The sequence below is a fragment of the Centroberyx gerrardi genome, chromosome 6 (genome assembly GCF_048128805.1).
Source record: "Centroberyx gerrardi isolate f3 chromosome 6, fCenGer3.hap1.cur.20231027, whole genome shotgun sequence".
NCBI lineage: Eukaryota > Metazoa > Chordata > Actinopteri > Beryciformes > Berycidae > Centroberyx > Centroberyx gerrardi.
In genome coordinates, this window is record NC_136002.1 from 3,289,384 (window position 1) to 3,313,101 (window position 23,718).

The 23,718-nt window shown below is 44.5% G+C and overlaps 1 protein-coding gene across 1 annotated transcript in view; it reads right to left on the reverse strand.

Annotated features, from left to right (window-relative positions):
• ulk2 (unc-51 like autophagy activating kinase 2) overlaps positions 1 to 22,905 on the reverse strand; it is a 39,412-nt gene extending 16,507 nt beyond the window's left edge. Inside the window, exons 1-12 of the mRNA XM_071922156.2 lie at positions 21,743 to 22,905; positions 18,566 to 18,658; positions 18,322 to 18,363; positions 6,344 to 6,376; positions 4,494 to 4,530; positions 1,875 to 2,048; positions 1,270 to 1,343; positions 1,022 to 1,123; positions 875 to 933; positions 679 to 761; positions 481 to 531; positions 282 to 370 (exon numbers count right to left, since the gene is read on the reverse strand). Coding sequence (XP_071778257.1) covers positions 282 to 370; positions 481 to 531; positions 679 to 761; positions 875 to 933; positions 1,022 to 1,123; positions 1,270 to 1,343; positions 1,875 to 2,048; positions 4,494 to 4,530; positions 6,344 to 6,376; positions 18,322 to 18,363; positions 18,566 to 18,658; positions 21,743 to 21,832 — 927 coding nt within the window. The 5' untranslated portion in view covers positions 21,833 to 22,905. The remainder of the gene's footprint in view (positions 1 to 281; positions 371 to 480; positions 532 to 678; positions 762 to 874; positions 934 to 1,021; positions 1,124 to 1,269; positions 1,344 to 1,874; positions 2,049 to 4,493; positions 4,531 to 6,343; positions 6,377 to 18,321; positions 18,364 to 18,565; positions 18,659 to 21,742) is intronic.
• Between the last annotated feature and the right edge of the window lie 813 nt (positions 22,906 to 23,718).

The window sequence follows — 23,718 nt, forward strand, 5'->3', positions numbered from 1 at the left end:
CTAGTCCCAGATGATTCAGGCGCCAGTCGCGCCGTTTCCCGATTGCCAAAAGGCATTCCAGTTCATTTTTGAAAGTGAAGACAGGCTGACATGGAAGCGTTTGAGGAGGCTTTTGCTAATTAAACCTAATTAATTGCTAATTAACCCTAACTAGCCAATAAGGTGAAGGGTGAAGGGTCAGTGACGGGAACGTCTGACGAAACTACACGCCGCTATAATTGTAATTCGGCTAAAAATCTAATCCCGTCTGAATGGGGTTTTAGAGAAGTAATCAAACTCACAGGAGGGGAGTTGTAGCGGATGCATGGCGAGCTACCACAGGAACTGTCTGTCACAACGTTGGAGGCGCTGGGAACCGGGACCGGACATGCTGGGGGGGGGGGAAGAAAAAAGAAATTATGTTTTTAGGTTGGAAGATATAAAAGTGTTGTACAGTATTAAGCAAGTTATTGTCCTTGGGAAGGTGATCTTTCTGCTTACATTTTTTAATGGCGGATGACGGCTCCAGGAAAGGATGGCTGAAAAACGCATCTACAGGGTAAGGATAAGGAGTGACAGAATCAGAATCAGAAAACAGTAGAAGTCTTTTCGCAAACATAAACAGAATATTTTGATAACTGAACCCAAACTGTTAAATGATCCTTTCCTGTCTGCAGAGGAAGTAATGTCAGCACTCACCGAAGTCCATCCTGTCTTTCTGGTTCCTCTGCAGCAGCCCTAGCAAAAGGTCACCGAGGTGTGGGGATGTCTCCCTTGGGATGCTGGGTAGTGAGGGCATGAGAAAGTTAATGCCTTGTGAACTATGCCACTTCAAAATGAAAGTCTCTTCAAAGCACAAGACCTCTTTCTAACAACAAGATGTTTCGTGACTTACATAGGCTGCAGATTCTTGTTCTTCTCGTAGAACATCCTCAGGTCTTGGGGACTATTGGCCTATGAAAATATAAACAGAGCAATGAGATGCACTGACACACACATACACCAACATGTTAGCAATTTTCTCTCCTAATACAGTACCGACCTGGAAAGGTGGCTTGCCGACCAGACACTGGTAGATGACTGTCCCGATGCTCCAGAGGTCGGCCTTGGCGTCGTAGTTCTGGGACATGATGACCTCTGGGGCCTGAGGGGGGGAAAAGGTCAAAAGTAAAGATAAAAAAGAAGACAGGTTATGCAACACGCTGCTGAGAAAGCAGACATGTCATTTGAGAATCACTGACATCAGCTGCAATTCTACAGACACCCATAACACAAATAAAAGACACTAACCATATACATAGGTGACCCACATAGCGTGGCTGCCATCATGTTGCTCTGGAGGTACCGTGCGAAGCCAAAGTCAGCTGCAGGACAGAAGCATGAAACAAGCCAGTCAGTATGGCTGTGTTGTTACTAGCAACACACACCACTATTGTTGGACTCTCATGAATCCCTGGGACAGAAACAATAAAACAGTCATAAAGTACTCAAATACTACCTTTAGCATAGCTAAAAATAGTGAATAGTGAATGCGAAAATACAAGCTGAACATGCATGAACAACCCAACAATGTAGTAAATAAGACTGGGAAAGTGGGAAAAATAATATACCCATTGCCAAGATGAGACGTTTAGGGGGCAGACAGCATAGTAGCTATGTATTTGATGGTAAAAGTGATGTGTACAACAAGCTTTTGGCAAATAAATAAATTAATAACATCAATTAACATCAATGACCAGTGCGCATTTTCTCCCCCTCTGCTTCTGACCAAAAAGTCATGTTCTTGGAATTCCAAATTCAGAAGTAGAAGCCAACAATGAGCCTCCACTAATTCTAAATTTACTTAGACATGAATAGGAAACCAAAGAGGTGCTTTTGGCAACTGATTCCATCACCTATTTTGATGCGGATGCCACTGATGCTGGACTTCTTGCGACCCACGTAGGACAGCAGGATGTTCTGGGGCTTCAGGTCCCGGTGGATGATTCCTTTGCTGTTGAGGATGCGCATGGCGGCGGCGATCTGCTGGAGGAAAACCCTCAGTGTGTCTTCTCTCAGGGTCCCCTTGGCTAAAGCAGAGGGGAGAGGAGCGAAACAACATTACCCAGGATTCAGTGCCAAAGCAATAGAACCTGAAAAGTCATAAATGTTTTATAGGAGGGAAGAAAGACTTGTTTCTGACAACATTAAGCCTCCAGCAATTCTGCTCATTAAGATGTAGCTGGCTATGTAGATGACTACGTTGCCCAGACATCATCCTGGATAACTGTCAGAACACTTGCCTATTGGACTCATTCTCTAATGGATAGCATTAATGACCCGTTGCCTTGGTCTGTGCTCACATGATGGAGAAACCTTCATCATATTCTACTACAATTGCTCTCGCTTTTTAAGTGTATTTCTGAACCAGAAGGGAATGCAACTGCAGTGCTCCAGCCTCATTTGATTAAGGCTAATTACTGTATTAAAGTAATAATCCTTTGGTAAATAGCGCAAATCGTAGTAGTAAAGGCCCTGGTCCCTAGTGGTAGTGAAATAAGTATAATCCGATGTGAGACTAAGAGGATTCCTCTCTCTCCACACCAAGCCATTGTGATTACAATGTAGGCATAGATCAAACCAGTAGGCTTATCAACATTAATCTAGGATTTGTGGTTTAGCTGCACCCTGCCCACCACAGTGGACCAACTTCTGACATGGAAAAACTTGTGTAAGTAGTGGAATAATACTGTTACAGGATCCTCTTATATAATGGAAGATGGTTAAAGTGTGTAGGTCGGGACACAATGGTCCATGCGTCAGCGATGTGGAAAACACACCTATGTGCAGAAGCCTTTCCCTGATAAGAACCCAGTCAGAACAGTCTGTGAGTTCAGTGTTCAGCCAGTCAACTGGAGCACAGCTTTCCTCAGAGTACCAATAGCACCACAACACCATGTGCATTAGTTCATCTAGCGATTTAGGCTTCCACTTTGACCTCACGGTTTCATTTCACAACCACAAATAGGTTAGAGATACAGTATGACCCAACTAAAGTGGAGACCCCTGGCCCACCCTGCCATTTGACCGTGACCCACACTGTTACACAAATACTATCAGCAGTGGTCTGTTTGCAGATGGATGCTTGGAGCAGGTACGTTACGCAAGGTGCTATGATAAGTGAGTCGTTCCAGCAACACAATCAGTGGCTTTGTGGAACAGTTATCTAAGAAAAGTATTGGCAATGCATACATTGACATTGATTTTGAGGGGTTGATTTGAGATTCCGACAGCCAATCAGAATTTAAGTCAGCATATTTATGTAAAGCGAGGTGAAATAACATATTTTGAAGGGTCGCTGAGTTTTGGACTGCCTTTTGACTCTCAATGTCTGTGTCAAATTAAACATATTTGAACTGCATCATAATTACGGAATGGGTGTGATGTTGCACCAGACCTAGCTTTCAGCAAGCGTTTTTCAGTTTGGTGTCAAAATGAGGGATTTTGATTCATGCCGGTGAAAGAGAACTTGTTTACTGTCTTTGATGTCATGTCTAATCACTATGTTTTTATGAGGATTATTATATTTGGGTTGACAGCCTACAGGCAGTTCACCTTTGGGCCAGAGGGCATTGGGGAAGAGGTACTGGTTTCCTATTCCATCTTGGGTTACTGGGTCGATCGGGAATGTCTTCCCCTACTTGGATTACCATGGATTTGAATATGCCTACAGTACAAGGAACTTTAGTTAAGATTCTTTAATAATGGTTTCATTTCATTATATTTGTTTGTTAACTTGGTCTGTTAGCCATATTGCAAAAACTAAGATATGCAACTTGACAAAGCCATTTGGGTTTGTCCTACTTGTAATTCTAGACCCTAGCTGCCACAGCTAGACATCCAATACCCATGATGACACTGGCAATGAAAATTCAAGATGGCTGCACCCTAGCAGTATTAGAAAACTAACTGTTGAAACAGCAGACTGATTGATGCATTTCACCACTACATTCTGGAATTGCTTGGGTATTTTTGGGTACTGAACCACGCAAAACTGAGTGAACCTCCATAACATCAATTTCACTTCCCATTATGTTTCATTTCAGCTTTAAGCTCGCTTATTGCACTGTGATCAGACATCATCAGAGATGGTGACCTTTGGTGTAAACCATCGCAGTGGCATCAGCACTGTGCTGACTGGCTCTGAACTGGAGAAGGAACCCTTTGTGCAAAGCTGCAGTGGTTCCTACACACACACACACATCCCTCACATAGCGAACATGGACACACACGCAGTCATAAACGTCCCCACATACAGTACAGACACACAATACCCCACACACTCATTTACACACACATCACCCCATGCACTCTGTGTCACAGACGTAATAAATGCACAATCACGTGCACAGATTCCCACACATACACCCATAACAGCTCCAGTCACATGTCCATCTCTCCTCTGCGGCATTAGTAATTTTGTTTTGATGAATAATAATCTGTGTATGTGGTAGAGAGATTAGTGAGATGCTTACCTTGCAGATAGTCGGCCAGATCGCCTCCGTTACAGTACTGTGTGTGGGGGGGGAAAGACAAACAATCACCATCAGCAACACTGTGTGAACAGACGCGAATTCAGGATAAACAATATCAAGCTGAGAGTACACTTTGTGTGTGTATGTGTTTGAGCGTGCGTGTGTTCCCATCCTAGCCCGGATAATGGCAGGCTCATCAATTAATCTGATGAATGGCTGTAGCTTTATCAGGCCTGACAACCTCTGCTCGGGTGCAGCTAGTTCTCATGAAGGACAACAGGAAGAGAGGGATGAGGGTGGGTTGGGGGTGTAGAGGGAGAGCGACAGGCTGAGTGGATAAGCAAAGACGAGCAAGAGTGAGTGAAATTACAGACCACAAGGAGCCAGAACTATGTGACTGTTGCGTCTTGTGATGAAAGCTGTAGTTTGTTCTGGCTATAGCTAATCTGCATCATCACAGTGAATGCATCCAAAAGCCGCCATGTTGCTTTCCTTTCATATGGAAGAATCAATTAGGGCTTAGCAAAGTTTCACATTGATGTTGACATTCAGTAAAGAGAGTGGGACGCTAATATAGTTAGCTATATGCTATGTCGCCAGGCTATATGGCTTACTGGCAACAGAGAAAAACACACAAAAAACAAAAGAAGTTTGTATTTGGGTGGATAGTGTGCTAAAAAAGAGCTCAATAGGCTAAGAGCTGACACATTAAGCTTACATGTCATCTGCTACAAGTTAAATGAGCCCAGTTCAAACCATGTCTGCTATGTTGGCAGAACGCAGCACTAAATGTTCCAGAACAAACGTCTTCCCTTGAATGCTCACCGGAAAGTAAATGTCCCATTCGAACGAACAAATTGTCTTTTTTTATTTGCTCCAGACTGACAGTGCTGAAAGAGCATCGTGTCCCTGAACAGTATTCTTTTCAATGGGTTTACACCGAGCTCGGTCCAGCCGTCTCTTCATAAGAAACTCATCCGATACTTCCATTAACCTCTGAGTAAGACAAGCCTTTTCTTGCTAAGCAAAACGTGACACGTCAACAACACATTCATGATTAGCATCATTGTCAACATCTTCAGTGTTGCATCGATTTAGCCGTAGAAAAGTTGGCGCTTCAACTTGCAAGAAAAGCCTCTGTTTCTTTTCTCGCCATGCAGAGGTTACCTGGAATAATATGTCCCTAGCAATACTAAAACCATAAGATAGTGGGGCGAAAATGAAAATATAATGGAGCTCATAGGAGACATATTCTGTTTGTCTAGAGCAACCAGCTGCCTATCTTGTCTTTCACCCAAGTCAGCTCTGAAAACAACAGACGATGAAAAACAAGTTAAAATATCCTCCAGTCGAGGTAGCCTGGTGCTATGGCAATTTATCCAAACACACACAAGCCAAGTTCCCAAAGGATTACCTTATCAACAGGTTGAAAGTGAGAAGGGGTATATTAATATTTAGTAGAGCCATCTAAATATAGGCCAAAAACAACCATTTAGGCGATGGCTTTCGGAGAACAGGGTTCCTAGAAAACAGAGCAGTGTATTTTCCAGTGAGAACCTTGAGGTGCCGTCACAGTTTGTTTTCTACCCTGAAGGCAGCTGGTAGGGTTGCGAAACTGGAAATACAGTAGGACATGGGGAGAGGTGGGGAGGACGCCGAGGGTTAGGCTCTTGACGAGTGAAGAAAGGACATTAAAAGACAGACGGGGAAAGAAAACAAGTGAGGGAGACAACAGAGATGAAGCCTACAACGGCCAGATGGGGAATAACACATGGTGTACGACGCTAAATGAGTGCAAAATATAGGCCCCGAGTCATCAAATACTCAGTCAGTCCCGTTTCTGCACTTACCTCCATGACCAGGAAAACAGAGTTGGGCGTTTCCTGGAAGAGAAGAGACAGTCAGTCAGAGATGCAATTCATCCTGCAGTAGCTGTCTGCTCCACCAGACAGCCATGAGAAAACAGCCACTGGAAAATCCACAGAAGTGACTGCATACATTATCAGTAGTAACTATTTATGAAGATTATGGCTGGAAAATGCATCTTGGAGTCTTATGACACTGCTAATACACTAAGCTGTATTGGATAGCGATGGTGTATAGCATGGCTCCAGTTCACACAGACATTAAATAGAGCCAGGCTGGTTTCAGACTCACATGGAGCTACAGCCAAACCACCCTCGATCAACCCAAAGCACCGTGTAGACATGTATCACGCTGGCAGGAGAGCATGATAGAACCTGTTTCAGGTTCATGCAGAGGGTATGTGTGTGTGTGTGTGTGTGTGTGTGTGTGCGTGCGTGTGTGTTCAAAGTATTGGGGTTCAAGGAATCACGGCAACGTGACAACTAGAACAGACACCTTGTCAACACTGAGGAGCTGAGGCGCTGGAACACAGCCAAGTAACCTAAGCAGGCTTCTGGGTTACCAGTGTGTGTGTGTGTGTGTGTGTGTGTGTATGTGTGAGGGGAGGGGGGTGGCTACTATATGCCTGCATGACAGACTATATGCATGTGTGTGTCAGTTAGCAGGTGTGCAAGTATTGCGTTTACGTCTCCACACAAACATGCATGTGCCCAGCGTGTGTGTGAGGTGTCAGGTTGTGTGCAACATGTTCTCCCACGTCATCAACTCCAGTCATAAACGACAAGCCCATCAGTAGGACTACGCTTCCCATCAGCCCCTAGCTGAAGCCCGATTCCCTATATTACCTATTAGCACTTCACAACATAGACACATTGATATATTCAGTATTTTTCACATCTTGCCACATGTAGCGAATCAAATATAGAGGTTTCCATGGCCTGACCAGTAAGTACAGCACTGTGGCACCATGCGAGTCATGTGAGCTGTGACCCGAGGCAAACAGGCCTGTCTGATTGGTTGGTAAGTAGCTCTTGTCCTGTCCAATCCTATAGAGCGTTTGCTGTAGATGGGGCAGGTGGTGATGGGGGATGGGCCGCCATTATCCATTCTGACTGTATGTGTGTTTGGGGGTGGGGTGGGGGCTGCTGGGGCCAGAGTGGGATTACATAATGAGGATGTATTCTGCAGCGCAATGGGGGGGATGGGGTGGGCCGTGGAAGGGGCAGAGTTATCCATGAGGCCAGGGGGGACGAGGGTAACTGATATGTCAGTGGCTATGCAAAAGCCCCTTCCCACACACACACACACACACACACACACACTCTCTCTCTCTCTCTCTCACACACACAAATGTGAGTGTGCGAGCAGCCAACGTCACTGAGGAGCATTCTTACACAATTCAAAAGTCAAGCCTCCGCTGTGTAGCGTCATCCAGAAGCGCTAACAAGAAATAGCAGAGACTGAGTGTACCATTAGGAAAGCTGCTACTGGTCAGAAGAAAACACTTCTATTTCATTCAGTGTTTGTTTTGGCACTTTCCGGTGTTATTGTTCCTTGACTGCTGCAGTCACCTCACTTTGGTTTGTTGCCTAATTGCTGGGGAGTGAGAGGAATGTCAAGAGGCAGGTGGTGACATCAGCACACAGGGCAGCCTTTGTTTGGGGAGGATTAGAAGAAGTAGCAGCTATGAAAGTGATGACCGCTTGAACTGTTTACATGAGGAAACTATCGGAACGTACTGTTCACACGTCGGCCGTATCTGAAACAAACTGGTGGACTTTGGACGTGGACGGCACCCTGCCAGAAGAGGGCCAGCCTCCAAAACGTTCCCTTCTGGTGAAAAAGATTCCAAAACAACAATGATATAAATATACCTTCTGTCATCATAAACTCGTCACGGAAACCCACCAACACTCGCGCTTATAAACTGTTTCACAACCAGCCATCTGTCTACTGTTTGGACAGATGAAGGGATTTTATTGTCCTGAGGACCTGATCTGACAACTGACAACACAGTACATCAGCACTGAAAAATGACTTCTTGAAGTGGGACACACACACACACACACACAAATGATAAGGACTGCCAACGCTCGATCTGAGCCCAAACAACAGTGTTTCTGGTTAGCCATTCACCGATTGCGTCACACTCCCAACTCCAGGAGCACAGGGTTACATAACAACAAAGGGGGGGGAAGGGAGATGACCAAACCGGAGAGGGAGGAGGGGGAGAGGAGTGTGTGTGCGCATGTGTGTGTGTGTGTGCATAGGGGGGGTTGTTAAGCATTTGCAGAAAGTCAGCATGTTATCCATCACGCAAGCTACAAGGGTAATCCAGACTATTCTGAGTAAATGGGTGTTATTTGGGAACAAAGTCTGTGCTTTGACATAACAGCAGCACGCAATGACAGATCACTTCGTCACTAGCAGAGAAAGTGAGAGAACACTAATTACAGTATGTGCTCAGGTCAGAAGGTTATGGCTTGTGTGTTTTTCAGACTGAGCCAAGAAAGGCGATGCTTGTTTACGGACGGTTTGTCGTTACACACAGATATGTTGGCGTGCCCACACACACACACACACGCAAACACACCGTGCGTTAATCCATTCACCGGTGGAAAGGCGCGAGACGTCCCACGGAGGTGTGTGGCTGCTAGAGATCAGACCATGTAACAGCCTTAATCCTTGCAGCTTTACACAAGGGGGAAGACAGTGAAGTACAGCAAACGAAAACCAAATATTTGTTTTTGTGTCTGATGTTACACGGTAGTGTTCAACCAATACCAACATTTTTGGATTGAAGCTACTGACGACATTTTCTGCTGTGAATTTAAATTAAAATATCAAAATCACATCCTCACCAAGTTAAATTTAAGACAGGATTTTTTTTAACTATATCTGCTAAGGATTTGAGCTATAAGATATGATTTTAGAATTGTTTACAACTTTTTCAGGACCTGCTGACACCCTGTGTTACGTAAGAGGGAAGCCTACATGCTCTGGAGATCATGTGAAACAGTTGGAATACTGCAAGTGTGTTTGCTTTCCTTAAATAACGTGTGTGCTTATCAGACATGGAACATACAGTACATGTTCCTTCCAGAGGACATAGAACCCTGAGAAAATAAACTGTAAACAGTGTGTGTGTGTGTGCGTTATAGCCGTAGGGTTTTCCTCTGGGCTTATGTCCCAGCCGGTTTAATGGCTGTAAAGAAAAGCCCTGTGATGGAATGTGGACAGAGGCACGTGCTGCTGGTTTTCTAGGAAAACTCGCTGAGCTCTGAAAATCCCCCCTGAATGTATCCAAGAACAAAAAACACCCGCCTTTCTGTTTTCACCCCACTTCATACTGTCAGTCCTCCCTCTTTACCTCTTGTAGAAGGGACACACACACACACACACACACACACAGACCAGGCTAGAGGCTCCTCTCCCGGCTAGAACACAGTGTTCCTCAGGAGGAAGTTCAGGTTTTGTTTTGGAAGCTCGACCTAATGTAGCTGCCTCACAAAACACAACACGGCTTCACAAACAAAACCACCTCCTCCTTCCTCCGTCACATTCTGTTTTCCTTGACATCGAGTTTCCTGGTCATACATCTTCCCTGTCAAACTCTCCCTCTCCGATTGCTTCACGTCTCATGAAACGGCGTTTGTGTGTGTGTGTGTGTGTGTGTGTGTGTGTGTGTGGATGACAGAGCAAGGGAGTGAAGAGGTGTGTGTGTGTGTGAGAGAGAAGGTGGTTGGTTGCGTAGCGCCCTCAGTTAAGGCCCTGACACACCAGGCCGACGGTCGGCCGTCGGCCAATGTCGGGCCGTCGGTAAGCGTCGGTGTCCCTAGTTTTTGCGGTGTGTCCCGCACCGTCGGCACTAGTCGGACCCCGGTCGGCGGCTTTTCGGCCGATTGAGCATGTTGAATCGGCGACGGAGCCCGTCAGTGAGAGAGATCACTCTGATTGGCATGAGAAGAGAAGCGGAAGTGACGAAAGCAAAAGCAAACGACGAAGTCACAAGCCACAACCAAAAGACCAAGGGCTGACAACGCCAGTGCTATTTGAAACTTCTTATCAGACATATTCTCGATTAGAAGTAGCGAAACCGTCTGTGATGAGCGAGAGTGGTGTGAAAATGGTAAGCAAACGCTGCTTTGTTTACGGTTTGTATATCTGCAGTCCTAGGTCTTCTGGTTTCCCTTTTTGAATGACGAATACAGATTCCCCTCACGCAGGCACAGAACGTACGTGCTAGTTGGCCGTCGGGTGTAGTCTTTGCGGTGTGTTCAAGTGCAACTTTTTGGACCAGACGCAGGCGACGTGAAGCGACGCAACAGTCGGCCTTCGTCGCTGCTGGTTCTTTGACGTCGGTTTGGTGTGTCAGGGCCTTTAGAGTGCACTAACTAGGAAGCGCCACCTCATGTATCTGAAAATAACTGTTTGGCTCACCTGCCAAGGGCTGGTATACAAAAAAAAAAAAATATTTGCCAAGAATGATTTTTAACGACAAAAATAATTAATATCGATTTTTCATAGAAATACATCACCCTACCTGTTTTCTATGCTATTTTGTGTAAAGAACCAGGTGCTCTGTTAAGCATTCAGTAAAGAGTCATGATTTAGAGTTTTTCTAGCATAACAGGGAGCCAATCAGGAGCCTGTTTCAAACAGAGCCATAGTTTTGCTTTGATTTGATTGGCTCACGGTCAGAGAGAGTGTACAGTAGTCAGCAGGGACTAAGTTTGAGAACAGGCAAAAACCAAAGACTGTATAACTGAGCCATTCAAATAAGTTACTGGCCAGTGTGGCAGGTGACCTTTACTGATTTATCTGCCATCTGGTGCTTAGCAGGTTTTAATTTTGGACCTTCAACACCTCCTGTGGGCACATGCATGGGCAACGACCTCTGAACATACATCAAAACAAACACACCAATGTAAGTTCTGAAGATGCACACACACACACTCAGTCCATCGCTCTACTTCTCTAAACTATTCAAACAGCAAAGTGGCTGAGCTGTACTGTGCAGCGTGGGCGAGAGAGAGAGAGAGAGAGAGAGAGAGAGAGAGAGAGAGAGAGAGAGAGAGAGAGAGAGAGAGAGAGAGAGAGAGAGAGAGAGAGAGAGAGAGAGAGAGAGAGAGAGAGAGAGAGAGAGAGAGAGAGAGAGAGAGAGAGAGAGAGCCTTAGATACTCAAAACCTTATAATTAGGGCTCTCTACTTCACGCTGCTACATCTTGCTTAACGGTAACAGCTCCGTGAAGGAGGACCGGGAGTGACATAGCCTTGCGCTCGGGACTGTCATTAAAAGCGGCACGTGAGCAGAGCTCCTCCGCAGCACAGTGCCGGGAATAAGGACCTGCAATTTCTCATCTGGCGCAGATACTCCCACATCCCACCTTTTACAGTCTTCGTCAATGCCCAGCTATTCTGAGAGGCAGGCAGGTGAACTGACGTTTGTTTCCCCCAATGAGTGAGCTGGTGATTCACGCAAAGCCACCTGAGGTTTAGCACATTCAAAAAGCTGGCAGAAGCCATACAAATGCCATATACAGGGTCTCAAGAAAGCCAAACTTAAGACTCTTCAAAATATTTTAATGCTACCTGGAATTTAATTTAACAACCACAATAAAAACAAAATTCTACCAAAACGTATTACTGATTATCGTAGCTAAAGAAAGTTCTGAAACTATGAAATGCTATACTGCTATCTCGACTCAAACTCAACTGGACCTGGTCTTGGAATTGACTTGGATTCGACTACGGTGGTCTTGGCTACAGTCCTGTGTGTGAGTGTGTGTGTACCTGTGGCCCTAAACCATAGGTGACTCACTGCATTATGTGGTGTTTGTGTATAAGCCAGCTATAGATTGAGCCCACAGCACCCTGCTTTTCCAAAAAGTCAATCCCTCCCAGCATCGTCATCCTTAATGAGGAGGATCCTACTGACACAAAGACCTGCCATTCCCCCACAACCATCTACTGTCGGCAGGCCTGTCAGTAACCACCTATGCCACACCGGCTATAAAGACGGGACAGAAAGGCCATGTCACTACCATCAATCTTTAAATAGGTGACCCACTTCCTGTTGGCACAGGTAAGGGCAGTGGGGAAGTTCAGATAAATCTGGGTCTGGGTTGAGGAGGAAAGTAGAGAAGGAGAGAGATCACCAGCTCTCACCTATATTTCAAGCTGTTTGCATGTCAACTCAGTGTCCTAACCCTCAACTCAGGCCCTTTAAACATCCACAGGAATGAGTTGACACACAGACACTCTGCTATTCCAGGCTCACTACAAATAACCTTGGGTGACCAGATTGGTTCAGAATATTACATGTTCTTGTAGTCCTTTAACTCATCAGTGGACAGTTAGACCCAATCCTGTTGCTGTAGCCAGTGAAAAAGGCAGCACAATGTTAACACAATCTAGTCTTATGGCAAGACCGATATCCAAAGACAGAGCATTTCCAAACTTTGTCTCTGCCTTTCAAGTGAATTTGTCAGCGGTTTTTCCACACATGTGAACACACCCTGTGCCCAAAAGTCAAACCTTGTGTACAGGCGGTTTCTTAAAGGAAGTTTATTGATGAAGTTCATTGATTAAATGAAAAGCCACGGCCAGGGTACAACAGCTGTGAATATCTGGCATGCTCAATAGAGCCTTGAGTCAAGACAAGGAAAGCTCCCTGTGATCTTCAAACATCACTGGGCTACAGATGAACAAGGTTACATATTAGCTAAAAGGATAGTGTTTGAAAACGGACCATGATTAATCGATCAGATTCTGATCATAAGGCATTTCTAATTCAAAAAGCGGTAAGTAAGCACAAATTCTGAAAGATGGTAGCGTGAGTGTAAAGTGGACTGGGACAACAGAACTGAAAATAAACCAGAAAAATGAAATATCTTTCAAAAGAGAGGACAATGTCAAAGAATTAAACAGAGTTGGGTTTCGCTTCTTTTGATCCTCTTTCAAATAAGTTTGACTTGTTTAAACAGGACAACGTAGCAACTTAGCAGGACATAAATACATGCCGAGGCTATTCTGTGTCATTTTTAATTGACAAGAGAAGCCAGCCCCAACGGTTGCACAAACCAGCCTGGGTTAGATTTCCTGCTCTGTTGGGTAAACTCAGTCATACGGCACGTGGTTCCGACCAACCACAACAGCTGATGAGGCTGGGAAGACGCCAACAGGGGAGGTAGGAGGAAGGGTTGGTGGAGAGCAGGAGGGGGAAACAAAAAATGAGAGGAGAGAGCTAGTGATACAAAGAGCCCAATACACAGAAAAGATAAATAGGGAATGAAAAACAACAAAAAAAAGAAGCAAAGAAAAGCAGCAGCTGCCAGTTCCTTCTCTGTTACTGAAGGGCTGCGACACACCAGGCTCTATTTATACGGTCACAGACAGGGGAAATACACAGCATAACACTGGCTACCAAGACAGACAGACTAAGACTGCAGAGAAAGAAGGAGGAAGAAAGAAAAGCCAGATGGTAGAGAAGGAGAGGCTGTGACCGAAGCCAAAACCAGCCCAGTCGGCGTCAGAGGCAAAAACAGAGGGAGAGGTGAGAGATACCAAGCAAGCAAAATGGAAAAACAAAGAGAGAGAGACCGTGAAGAAACTCAAACCGCGCAATTAACAAAGTGGGCTTTGAGGGGTTGAGCTTGCATCAAGAGAAACACAGCACCAGTATACCAGTTCTTGTCTAGAGCCAAAACAAGCCCATGGTGTTCGTCCCTGGCACCCTGGGGCCAAATCAGACAGCTGCAGCAGCACAACATGGCCTAATAAAGAGGCCTACAAAACACTTTCTTAGTCATTTGTGCTCTATATTTTTTATGCCTTACACTCAACTGAGGAAACATAATATATCTGTACCATTTGGTGGACACTTCAATCAAGGTGCCTTACAGTAGCATGAGTTTACATTCATTTTGACACCATCCATTTAATTTCTGTTCCCAATACCTTTGATGTACCACACAAAAAAATCACCAGCTAAACCTATACCGTTACTTATAATGTATGTAATATGCAAAAATCCATCTGGATTTCTTCCACATGGGTAGCTAACTAGCTTGCTCTTGAGTGGAACTAGCATACATCAAACTCAGCAAGAGACATTCTTATCTACCAGCCATAGTTTGGAAAAATCAACAGATTTTTCTATTTTGGGCCAAAAGCTCTCATAGTCAAGGAGGGTAGCTGGTTGGTTACATTGATATTATTATATTATATGTTACTTTGCTGACACTCTTATCAGTGATGGAAGCTACCTATTCTACAGTGTTCCGTCTACTGAGACATGACTGGGCTCCTCAGCCATCTGCCTCTGGAAGAGGTTATTACATCAGTGGCACTGATGGAGGGATGAAGAGAGGGGTGGATGGACTGATCAGCAGGGTCCCCGTGGGAGGCTTACACAAACACAGGAAGTACTGTTACCATGTGGGAAGTGCTTTATCATCACTTCAAGAGCTCTGCCTCCCTCCCCGTTTCTCCCTTTAGAGAGAGTACACCCAACTCTAGGAGATTTATATAGCCAATCATGGAGCTATAGATACTGGAGAGCAAATTTTAACAATTTCTAGTGTATCTTGTTAGCTGCGCTTCCTTGTTTACCTACCACTGTGATTTTGTTTCATGAACAATAGTTCTGCCTGACAAGTACAAAATGGAGGAGAAGTTGATTACACTCATTCAAATCTTCCCAGTTCTCTGCAAATTACATATTTAATTTGAAAGACTACAGGAATAAACTTCTCAAAAACAATGCTTGGAGAATGGTAGCATCCATTGTTGGGGTCAATGGTAAGCTCTGAAGTCATTTTACAGATTTTTTTCTTGTTTATTTTCAATTAACGCTACCTAATTAGTGCTTGCTAGCTAGCTCTATTAACTCATCAAAACAATGTAACATTATGAAAGGCAATACCAAAGGAGGGAAAAATACATGACTTGCCTGTACCAAACATTGTAGCTGCAGACCGCTACAGATGTAATCTAAGCCTCTCGCATCACCCAGTGCCCGTCAGAATAGAGAGACCCATCAATCAAGTTGCTATTAGTGTGAACAAGCAGTAAGAACAGTACTGACACTTTCCAAATGTAAAAACAACAGGACCAGTAATACAGGTTGGAGAGGGTATGCTTGGGAAGCTACACAGTCAAATATTCTGCTACCAGCAATGAGCATTTATGTCAATAACACATTCTACCAGATTTACCAGCGATTATGAGTGGAATATCTGCTAGTACCAATAGTTTTGTAAAAGGGATATTGTCCTGTATATTGGCCAATGATATGGAAGCTCCAATGCATCTGTGATGTGGGATTCCACTAGATACTAACAGTAGAGTCCAAGCACCTAGCCAGAGGACAGAGGGGATCTGAGCTGTGCTGAGCTGGGCTGGGCTGGGCTTTTCAGAGGCCAATTGCATCATGGTCCTTTAACATGTGAAGATCAACAAGGCCATAAACAGTTGAGACTAGGGTTGTCATGATACTAGAATTTCTAACTTTGATACAATACCCAGGAAAATACACACTTTTAAATATTGTTTTCATGTTAAAAATATAATTTTAACATGAAAACAATATTTTAAAGTTGTCTGAGATCAAACAACACATTTTTGATTGACAGGTGTCGATCACCGTCATGATTTGCTCTTTTTTATTGAGGGGAGTGAGCTTATACTGCACAAGCATGTGAAACATCATATTGCCTCCTGACCTCTGCAGCATAGACTGTAAGCAACTAAGCAAAAAACACAGACACAGAGACCCAAACTAGTCCCTTAATATCCGACAACGCAGGGGGAAATTCCGGTGCAAACGAGACAGATGGACGGACAGACAGACGCACGCTTCTCCATAACGTAGTCCCGATAAAACTCATTCAAAACTTTGCACTTACACAGCAGATTAGCCCTGCTCTAGTCATCAGCCTATCAGAACACTTTTAGCTTGTTGAAGCCCCGCCAATGATAGGGAAAAATCAGCAGGGCTAGAGTTAGTGGATTATTATTGACAGAATGATTTTAATCGGACATTTCAACGTCCGGTCGAGTCTTCTGACCGGGCCCGGACAATGCATCTGAAAACCGGACAGTCCGGTCGAAAACCGGGCATCTGGCAAACCTACTTGATAACGTTAGCTAGCTCTGTAGCTTACGTTTGGTTTGCTAGCTAAACTAAAACGGATGATGTGCAGGGTACGTTAACGTTTATGATAAATGTTTAATGCTTCAGTGATGTTGAAACGGGAGCTTTCGCTAACCTCTCGAAATTCTTTACATAGACTGGCGTGTCGGTCCTTAAGGTGCTTCGCCAAGTTTGACGTGTTACCCCCCTTCGTCGGCACCACTCTGTAGCATTGTTTGCTGACTGAGGCAACAACCCAGCTGACTGCTACTAGTGAGAGGAGGGGCTGTGGGCAGCGGTGCAGGGTGTGTGTGTGTGTGTGTGTGTGTGTGTGTGTGTGTGTGTGTGTGTGTGTGTGTGTGTGTGGCTAGTGGAGGCGGAGAAATAATATGTTTGATTTTTCATTAAGAGAAAGCACTGCTGGTATCGATACTGTTGCAAATGAGTATTGTATCCGTTTCAAATATTTTTATTTTAGTATCGATACTTATCGAAGTATCGATACTTTTGACAACCCTAGCTAGAGACATCAACCAGTGTGTATGTGATAGTCCACTGACAATTTGGCCTTTGTGATTCAGCACTATGCAATATATACAAACGTTCTAAAAATACCAACGTTTTAATTTTATCATTTCTTGAGAGTTTTCTCCACATCTACAGAGTTCCATAGCCCTGCCAAAAGTATTAAAAGTGCTTTGTTTGGGCATGTAAACTATTCTTGTAAAACTTCTGAGACTGCAATATTGCATCCAGTTTTCTACAACCTTGAGGTGCATAAAAGCCATGGAAGCCAAAGGGTGTCTTTCAATGGGTGCCTGTTTTGAGAAATCACCCACCCTACCTGTTAACTCACTGGGGCTAATGTGATGATGATGATGATGGACAGAACATGGAATGAACAATAAGAGCCGGGCCGGTGTTGGCCATTAGCCAGTCACATGCCGTCATGTGAGCAGTGCGTTATGTAATTCTACAGATTAATTCTAGAGCCCTACTACAGTGCTCTGAGTTAATGCTTTATATGCAACATCTGGAATAACTTCCCTCTAGAAATAAAGCCAACTCCTGTTTACACTGAATGACTTGAGTTATTCTGCACATGCCTGCAAAAATAGATGACAATATGAACTAGACCTGTCCAAAGTTGGCTATTTCTTTCTCATTTGCAGGCTTGCAGTAAATATTGAGCTCAAAACCGACCTTGCAGAGGCTATACAGCGCAACCCTGACAATGGGAGTAATGGGACTGAACCTCTGCAATAGTATGACCCTGAATCAACTAGCAGTGTCAAAGGCAGATGGAAGGCGGGCTAACTCAGCATGCAACTGAAGGGTTTGCTGTTGGTAAGGAAAAAAGGCCAACAGCAAAATTGATCCACTTGACCTGCTTTGCGGATTTGTGGATGGAGATACTAGTTTCTGAGAGATTTTCCCAAGAGATGCCCCATAAATACTGGAGCAGTGACAAGGCCAAGGCCATTCCTGCCTGTCTGGCACTAAGCTGAGCACACGGTGAACAACAGTTAATGGAGAGACATATTGACCCATATTCATCAAGCTTCTCGGGGTGGGAGTTTTCATCTAGCAATGCTGGCCGCCATCCCCATGGCAATTAATCCTGATTAACCAAAAGGTAAGATTCATTCTAGATCAGCCACACTCGTAGTTTTGCGACATTTCTCAACTACAGGCCACTGACTCCATGACTCCGTAAGCTGTGTGAGAGACCAGTTGATGTTGTGGCAATTCCTTGGCCATCAAAAGTCATAGATTACTTAATACGCCTTTAAGCTTATCTCAATGCAGAAAAGATAAGAACTTACCTGGACATCGTAAAGTGCCACAATGTTTTCATGCTGAAGTTCCTGGGTAAAAAACAGAGCAGAAAAACAAGACGCATTAGCAGCACCATTAACTACAGCTGATGTGATCACTTTCACTGACATCTCTAACGACAAAGTCAAGGCCCTTTTCCGTCAAAGGCACAGACTCGCGCAAGGTTGATGTCAAATCATTCTTTAAGTACATTCAGGAGATAAGTGAGAAGCAATTAAGTGTCACGCTCACCTTCAGGATTTTGATTTCCTTGCCAAGAAGGATCTGGGACTTGGACAGGTTCTTCTTGTTAATGCTCTTGATGGCCACCTCCCAATCTGTCTTCTACAGAGCGCAGAGTGGAGGACGAAGGGAGAAAATAAAGTAGTTAAAACCCCTTTAGATGCATCTGGTCTTATGGTTCAGTCTCAAAAGAACAACTTAAAAGAAACATCCACCCTTGGACACTCTTACAGACATCTACAATATCTACATTAGGCTACAGTGTGTTAGGGTGGTTTTCCTTTAATGCCAAGTGCAATGTGTGTGTGTGTGTCTGTGTGTATTGCGTAAAAAGCCAAGCCAGCTGGCTGCAATTGTATTGTCAGCATCATTGTGTGGGAGACAGCTAGGACGGAGGAAATCTTAGCCGTTTTAATAATACTGGGTAACTTGGGTTTCTGACAGATAGGCCACCCTGTCGCGCTGAATGACACACTGAATGACGACGCACTCAAATGACAGCTAGAACCGGAGGCAGCCTACTTTACACTAAAAGCTAAGTGAGAGGAGAGAGACCTATTTTCTCCCCTGCCTGAGATAATGTTTCCACATGAGCTCCTGGAGCGGGTATAAAAAGACGTTTGCAGCTCACGTGAGGCGAAGGACTCTCGGTGCATCTGCTACGGACGCCCGACACCCAACTAAGGGCACAGGAATAAAGCCAGGAGAGTGCTAGACTGTTCCTTTGCCCTTGAGCAAAACACAGGGAGACAATGAGAGAGCGGCTGAGCTTCAGTAATGACACCTGAAACCAACACTGTATACATGGTCAGTCAGATGGGAAACTGTAGAAAGGAATTCTATGAATAAAAAGCGATGCTTTCCAAATGAATCTAGGTTAATAGGAGATGTTCTGGTTCTGCGGGTGTTCTGCGCCTCAGGCCTGGCAGAGTTCAGCGCACGAGTGAGACTGCATGTGTTAGTCTGTGTGTGTGTGTGTGTGCGCGAGATACACTGGCGGCTGAGCTACATCCATCCCTAGCTCACTGACACTCTGCCCAGCCAAGTGTGACTGAGGCTGAGCTGCAGACAGCACACCCATAGAAAAAAATGTGACCCTGCTGGCCTATCATGTAATGATGGAGCGAGTCGGGGGGGGGGGGTTACTTTCTATCAAACCCAACTAATGGCTTGGTGGCGTGCCACATAATGGACAGCGAAGTAGTGCAGAGTAAGCACCATCTGCTGCTGGAAGACATCCGGCGAAGGAAGGATGCTCTTTCTCCAGAATAACACATGATCTCATTTATGAATCACAGCGATTATGGTGGTGTGAGCAACAAAGAGATTAGCGTCAGCAACACTGCGTCAACATGGTAGCCGAAGCTGTTGTGATAGACAGGCAGATCAGCACTATTAGCCCGGAAGGGTACATCGCCCAAGGAGTATGAACATATATCAGATTTGGGCTCCTCAGATGAGAATACAGTGTTTTTACAATGCAACTATAAGGCGCTATTACGCTCTAAAATGTTTAAATATGCTTGTCCAGGAGTTCAACTGGAACTGCATTTTTTTTTGGCATGTGTTAAATAGGTACGTAATGATGTGGAAAATTACCTAACAAGGTGAAAAAGTCATTTTTAATTTCATGGTGACTTAATAGGCAACACGAAACCTTGTTTATTTTGGCCAGGCCATTCTTAAAATAGCTAAAGATCAAGGCTTCTTTAAAGTCCAGATACAAGTAAAGCCAGGCAATTACAAGTCCATTCTAATCTATGTTACCTTATATCTGATGAGCCTACATGCCTAATAGGCTGATACTAGGTCTAGAGCAGTGGTTCTCAACGTGGGGTCCAGGGACCACCAGGGGTCCTTGAGTGAGTTCCAAGGGGTTCCCAGCAAATTGATGAATTGTTGTTGTTAATTTACAAGAAGTGAACACAATTACATAATGTAGAAGAATGACTGTTTTGATCATAGTTTCACTGTTATCTCTCTACCTACAATACAAATAGTCATGGAATTCTGGACAAAATCATATCTAACAATAAAAAGTATTCTCAGATTTGGGTTCAAGAGACAAAATCTCATCAATATGGACTAAATTAGGGGTCCTTGAAATGAAAAAGGTTGAGAATCACTGGTCTAGAGTATAACAGGAGCTCCCAGGTAACATCCAACACTGCTTAAGGGATGAAGCAATCCATCACCTCTGTTGCATGTAGGTGGCAGCAACCTCCCTGTTTCTCCTAGGTGGAAATAATCCTATAAATAGGCTAGATGACATGCAGATGCTAGGAGTTATAAATACTCTGCTCACATGCCAGGTTCATTTGAACAGGATGGGGTGGGGGCATGTGACCGGTGGATGGATGCGCTCACATTATGCATCGCTTCCAATGATGATCAGCTGATGATTCGCAGTCCTACATCCAGTTCAGTTTCCAGGCTGTGAGCTAGTTATTGATTTCAATAGACAGAAGCTGCTATCCCCAGACTACGACAGGGTGTGGGGATGGCCTAATGTGGCTTTCACTGAGGAAATCAGGACCATCTGTTTCACACCAGTGGCATTGGGGGGCCATGATGTCATTCTACTGCATCTCTCTCTCACCCACACACATAAACAAACCCACCATCCCTGTGTCATTCTGTGCCTTATAGAAAACCACACCCCAACCTAACGTAACAGTGATAGAATAACAGTTTCATCGTATTAAGAATCTAATAGGTAGTCCGAGCATGAGTATGAATGGACCTGGCACAGCTCTTATATAAGGAAGGCTCCTATCCTTAAAAAGGGAGAGGAAAAACACTGCACCCCATCCTCCCCCCAGCCTCAGTACGTCAGCAAGTCATTCACTGCTGCCTGACTCATCCGTTTCATGAATGAACGAAGAGACATGAAAACACACCTCAAAATAACGGCAGGCTGATGAAATAACACTGAAATCCACTGTCACAGCTGACTGTACGTTGCATCAGGTAAACTGAATATGTTTATACAATTATGCATCTATGCCCACTAATATTACCTCCCAAAAAAGTGACAGCACAGAGATGCCGCTGTGAGGACAGTGCTCGCTGCATTCTGCATTGCCATTGACCCAGATTTTCAAATGAAGCTGTCACTTGCCCCCTTTCTCTCTCTGAGGAAAGAGGGAGGGGAGGGGAGAAGAAAAGCATTGCAGGCCTATTTACCTTCCTGTGCCTCCCTTTGAACACCACAGCAAAGGCTCCATGTCCCACCAGGTCTTTTCTGCTGTACTCGAAGTCCCCCACTGTCTCCATTGTAAAGGACTGACGGTCCAGTTGATGCTGGGCTCAGTGGGCGGCCTTTGAAGGTTTGCTCTTCTCTTCACTTGACTTGAGAAAATAATCCTGGTGTAAATTGTCCACTTATAGCTCGTCCTGGTGATGTTTGTTGCACTGCAGGTTTATTTCATGACTGGCTGACTGGCATTGCTGTCCGCCAACTCTGTTCTAATATGCTTTATTGCTCGTATAAGAGATGCAGACGGGGCATGGTGCTTCAGATGCCCCTGCCAGTAGGTCGGGATGCTTGTATGTCCACTATGAAACAGAGCAGACGGCTTTAGGCATGGCTAGCCACAATCCTGAGCTACACAGTATCGGTGCCAGCTGTCATTCTTTGACCCAGTTGGATAGCTAGCAATTCAGCTCTGCATTACACTGCAAGGAGGCTCACTAACTCGGCGCGTTTCCTCAGTGACCTAACCTGTTCAGAAAGACAGTCTACATGATGCCAAGCCCGCTGGACATTACCATGCAAACACTCAAGGCAGGCAGCTGCAGACACCCTCAGCTATCTGTTAGCCTGACAGTGACATAACCCCGCTGCTACATCCAGCGTCATACTGCCCATTGTTGGTCTCTGCAAACATGCTAGCATTAATGAAATTATGCAAATACCTCGTCGGACGTTACTTGTCAGTTGAATAATTTAACCTGCCTCTAACTGAAATACTCAAGTTGTGGCGAACTAGATAGCTAGCCGACATTAGCTAGCTAGTTAACAGTTAGCTTCGAAAAATCTGAAGGATGCAACAACACAAAACAATGTCAACATGGAACTGGGGTCTGTCTCAAGGCGTTATTCCGTCTTTTCTGTCCTCTTGGCCGAGATGTCCCATTCCACAACACACATTTCTCTCCTCTTTGAAAACACTGATGTTTGCTCGATGAACATTAATTTCATCCGTGTGACACATAAAAACACTTCGTTGTTTTCTTCGTCGTCAAGTCTGACAGGGCAGCAGCCATAAGAACCTGCCACCGATTCCAATGAATTTCCTTCTAGGTTAGTAACTACTGTAACCTGCCGATAAACGCTGTATAATCTTTATGACAGTACAGCTCTATCACATTATGTCAAACGGCAGGTCCTCTTCGCTCGCCGTTGCGTTAACAATACTGAAATCTAGAGCCATGTTTCTGTTATATATGGTATCCATCCGCGGAGGCTTTAGACTGTCACCTTCCGCTGCAATGGTTAGTCCTTTGTGAAATTCTCTTCGGAAGCTCCGTGGAGACGTATGGGGGCACAGTTGTGAGGAAAGATAGTGGACTGGCTTTTGCGGACCTTGCAACTATTGTGAGGCCATATAAAAAACATTACAATTTAATTGCTCCCTACATTTATTTCTCCATTACGAGAAGTCAGCGCTTCCATAACAGCACCACCTTGGCTGACTGACTGCACATAAAAGTAGAAGTTGCTGCAATCCAATTTAGAGATTATCAATATGATGAAATACATCAACCATACATAAAACACACACACACACACACACACACACACACACACATATATAGTGGCCTAACTAAAAGAATAGCCAACACACAAATAATGCACAGTATTATTCCTCTAACACACTGAGGCTTTGATTCAATGAATTGATAATATTCTGCCCACCAGGGAAAAAAGTTTTTTTTATGAAAATTGGGAACTTATATCAGCAAAAAGATAACATGGTGTATGAGGGCACCAGGGAGGCATTAAGCAACCCTGTATTGTGCTGCGTACATCAGCTGTGTAGATTTTACACCCTCTGGTGGCTAAAAAGATAAATGGTTCCATAATGTTCAAGCAGGCTTCAACTAGTGACAAGTGTGTCATATATAGGCATCAACTCGTTTTTGCATCTAGCAAATCA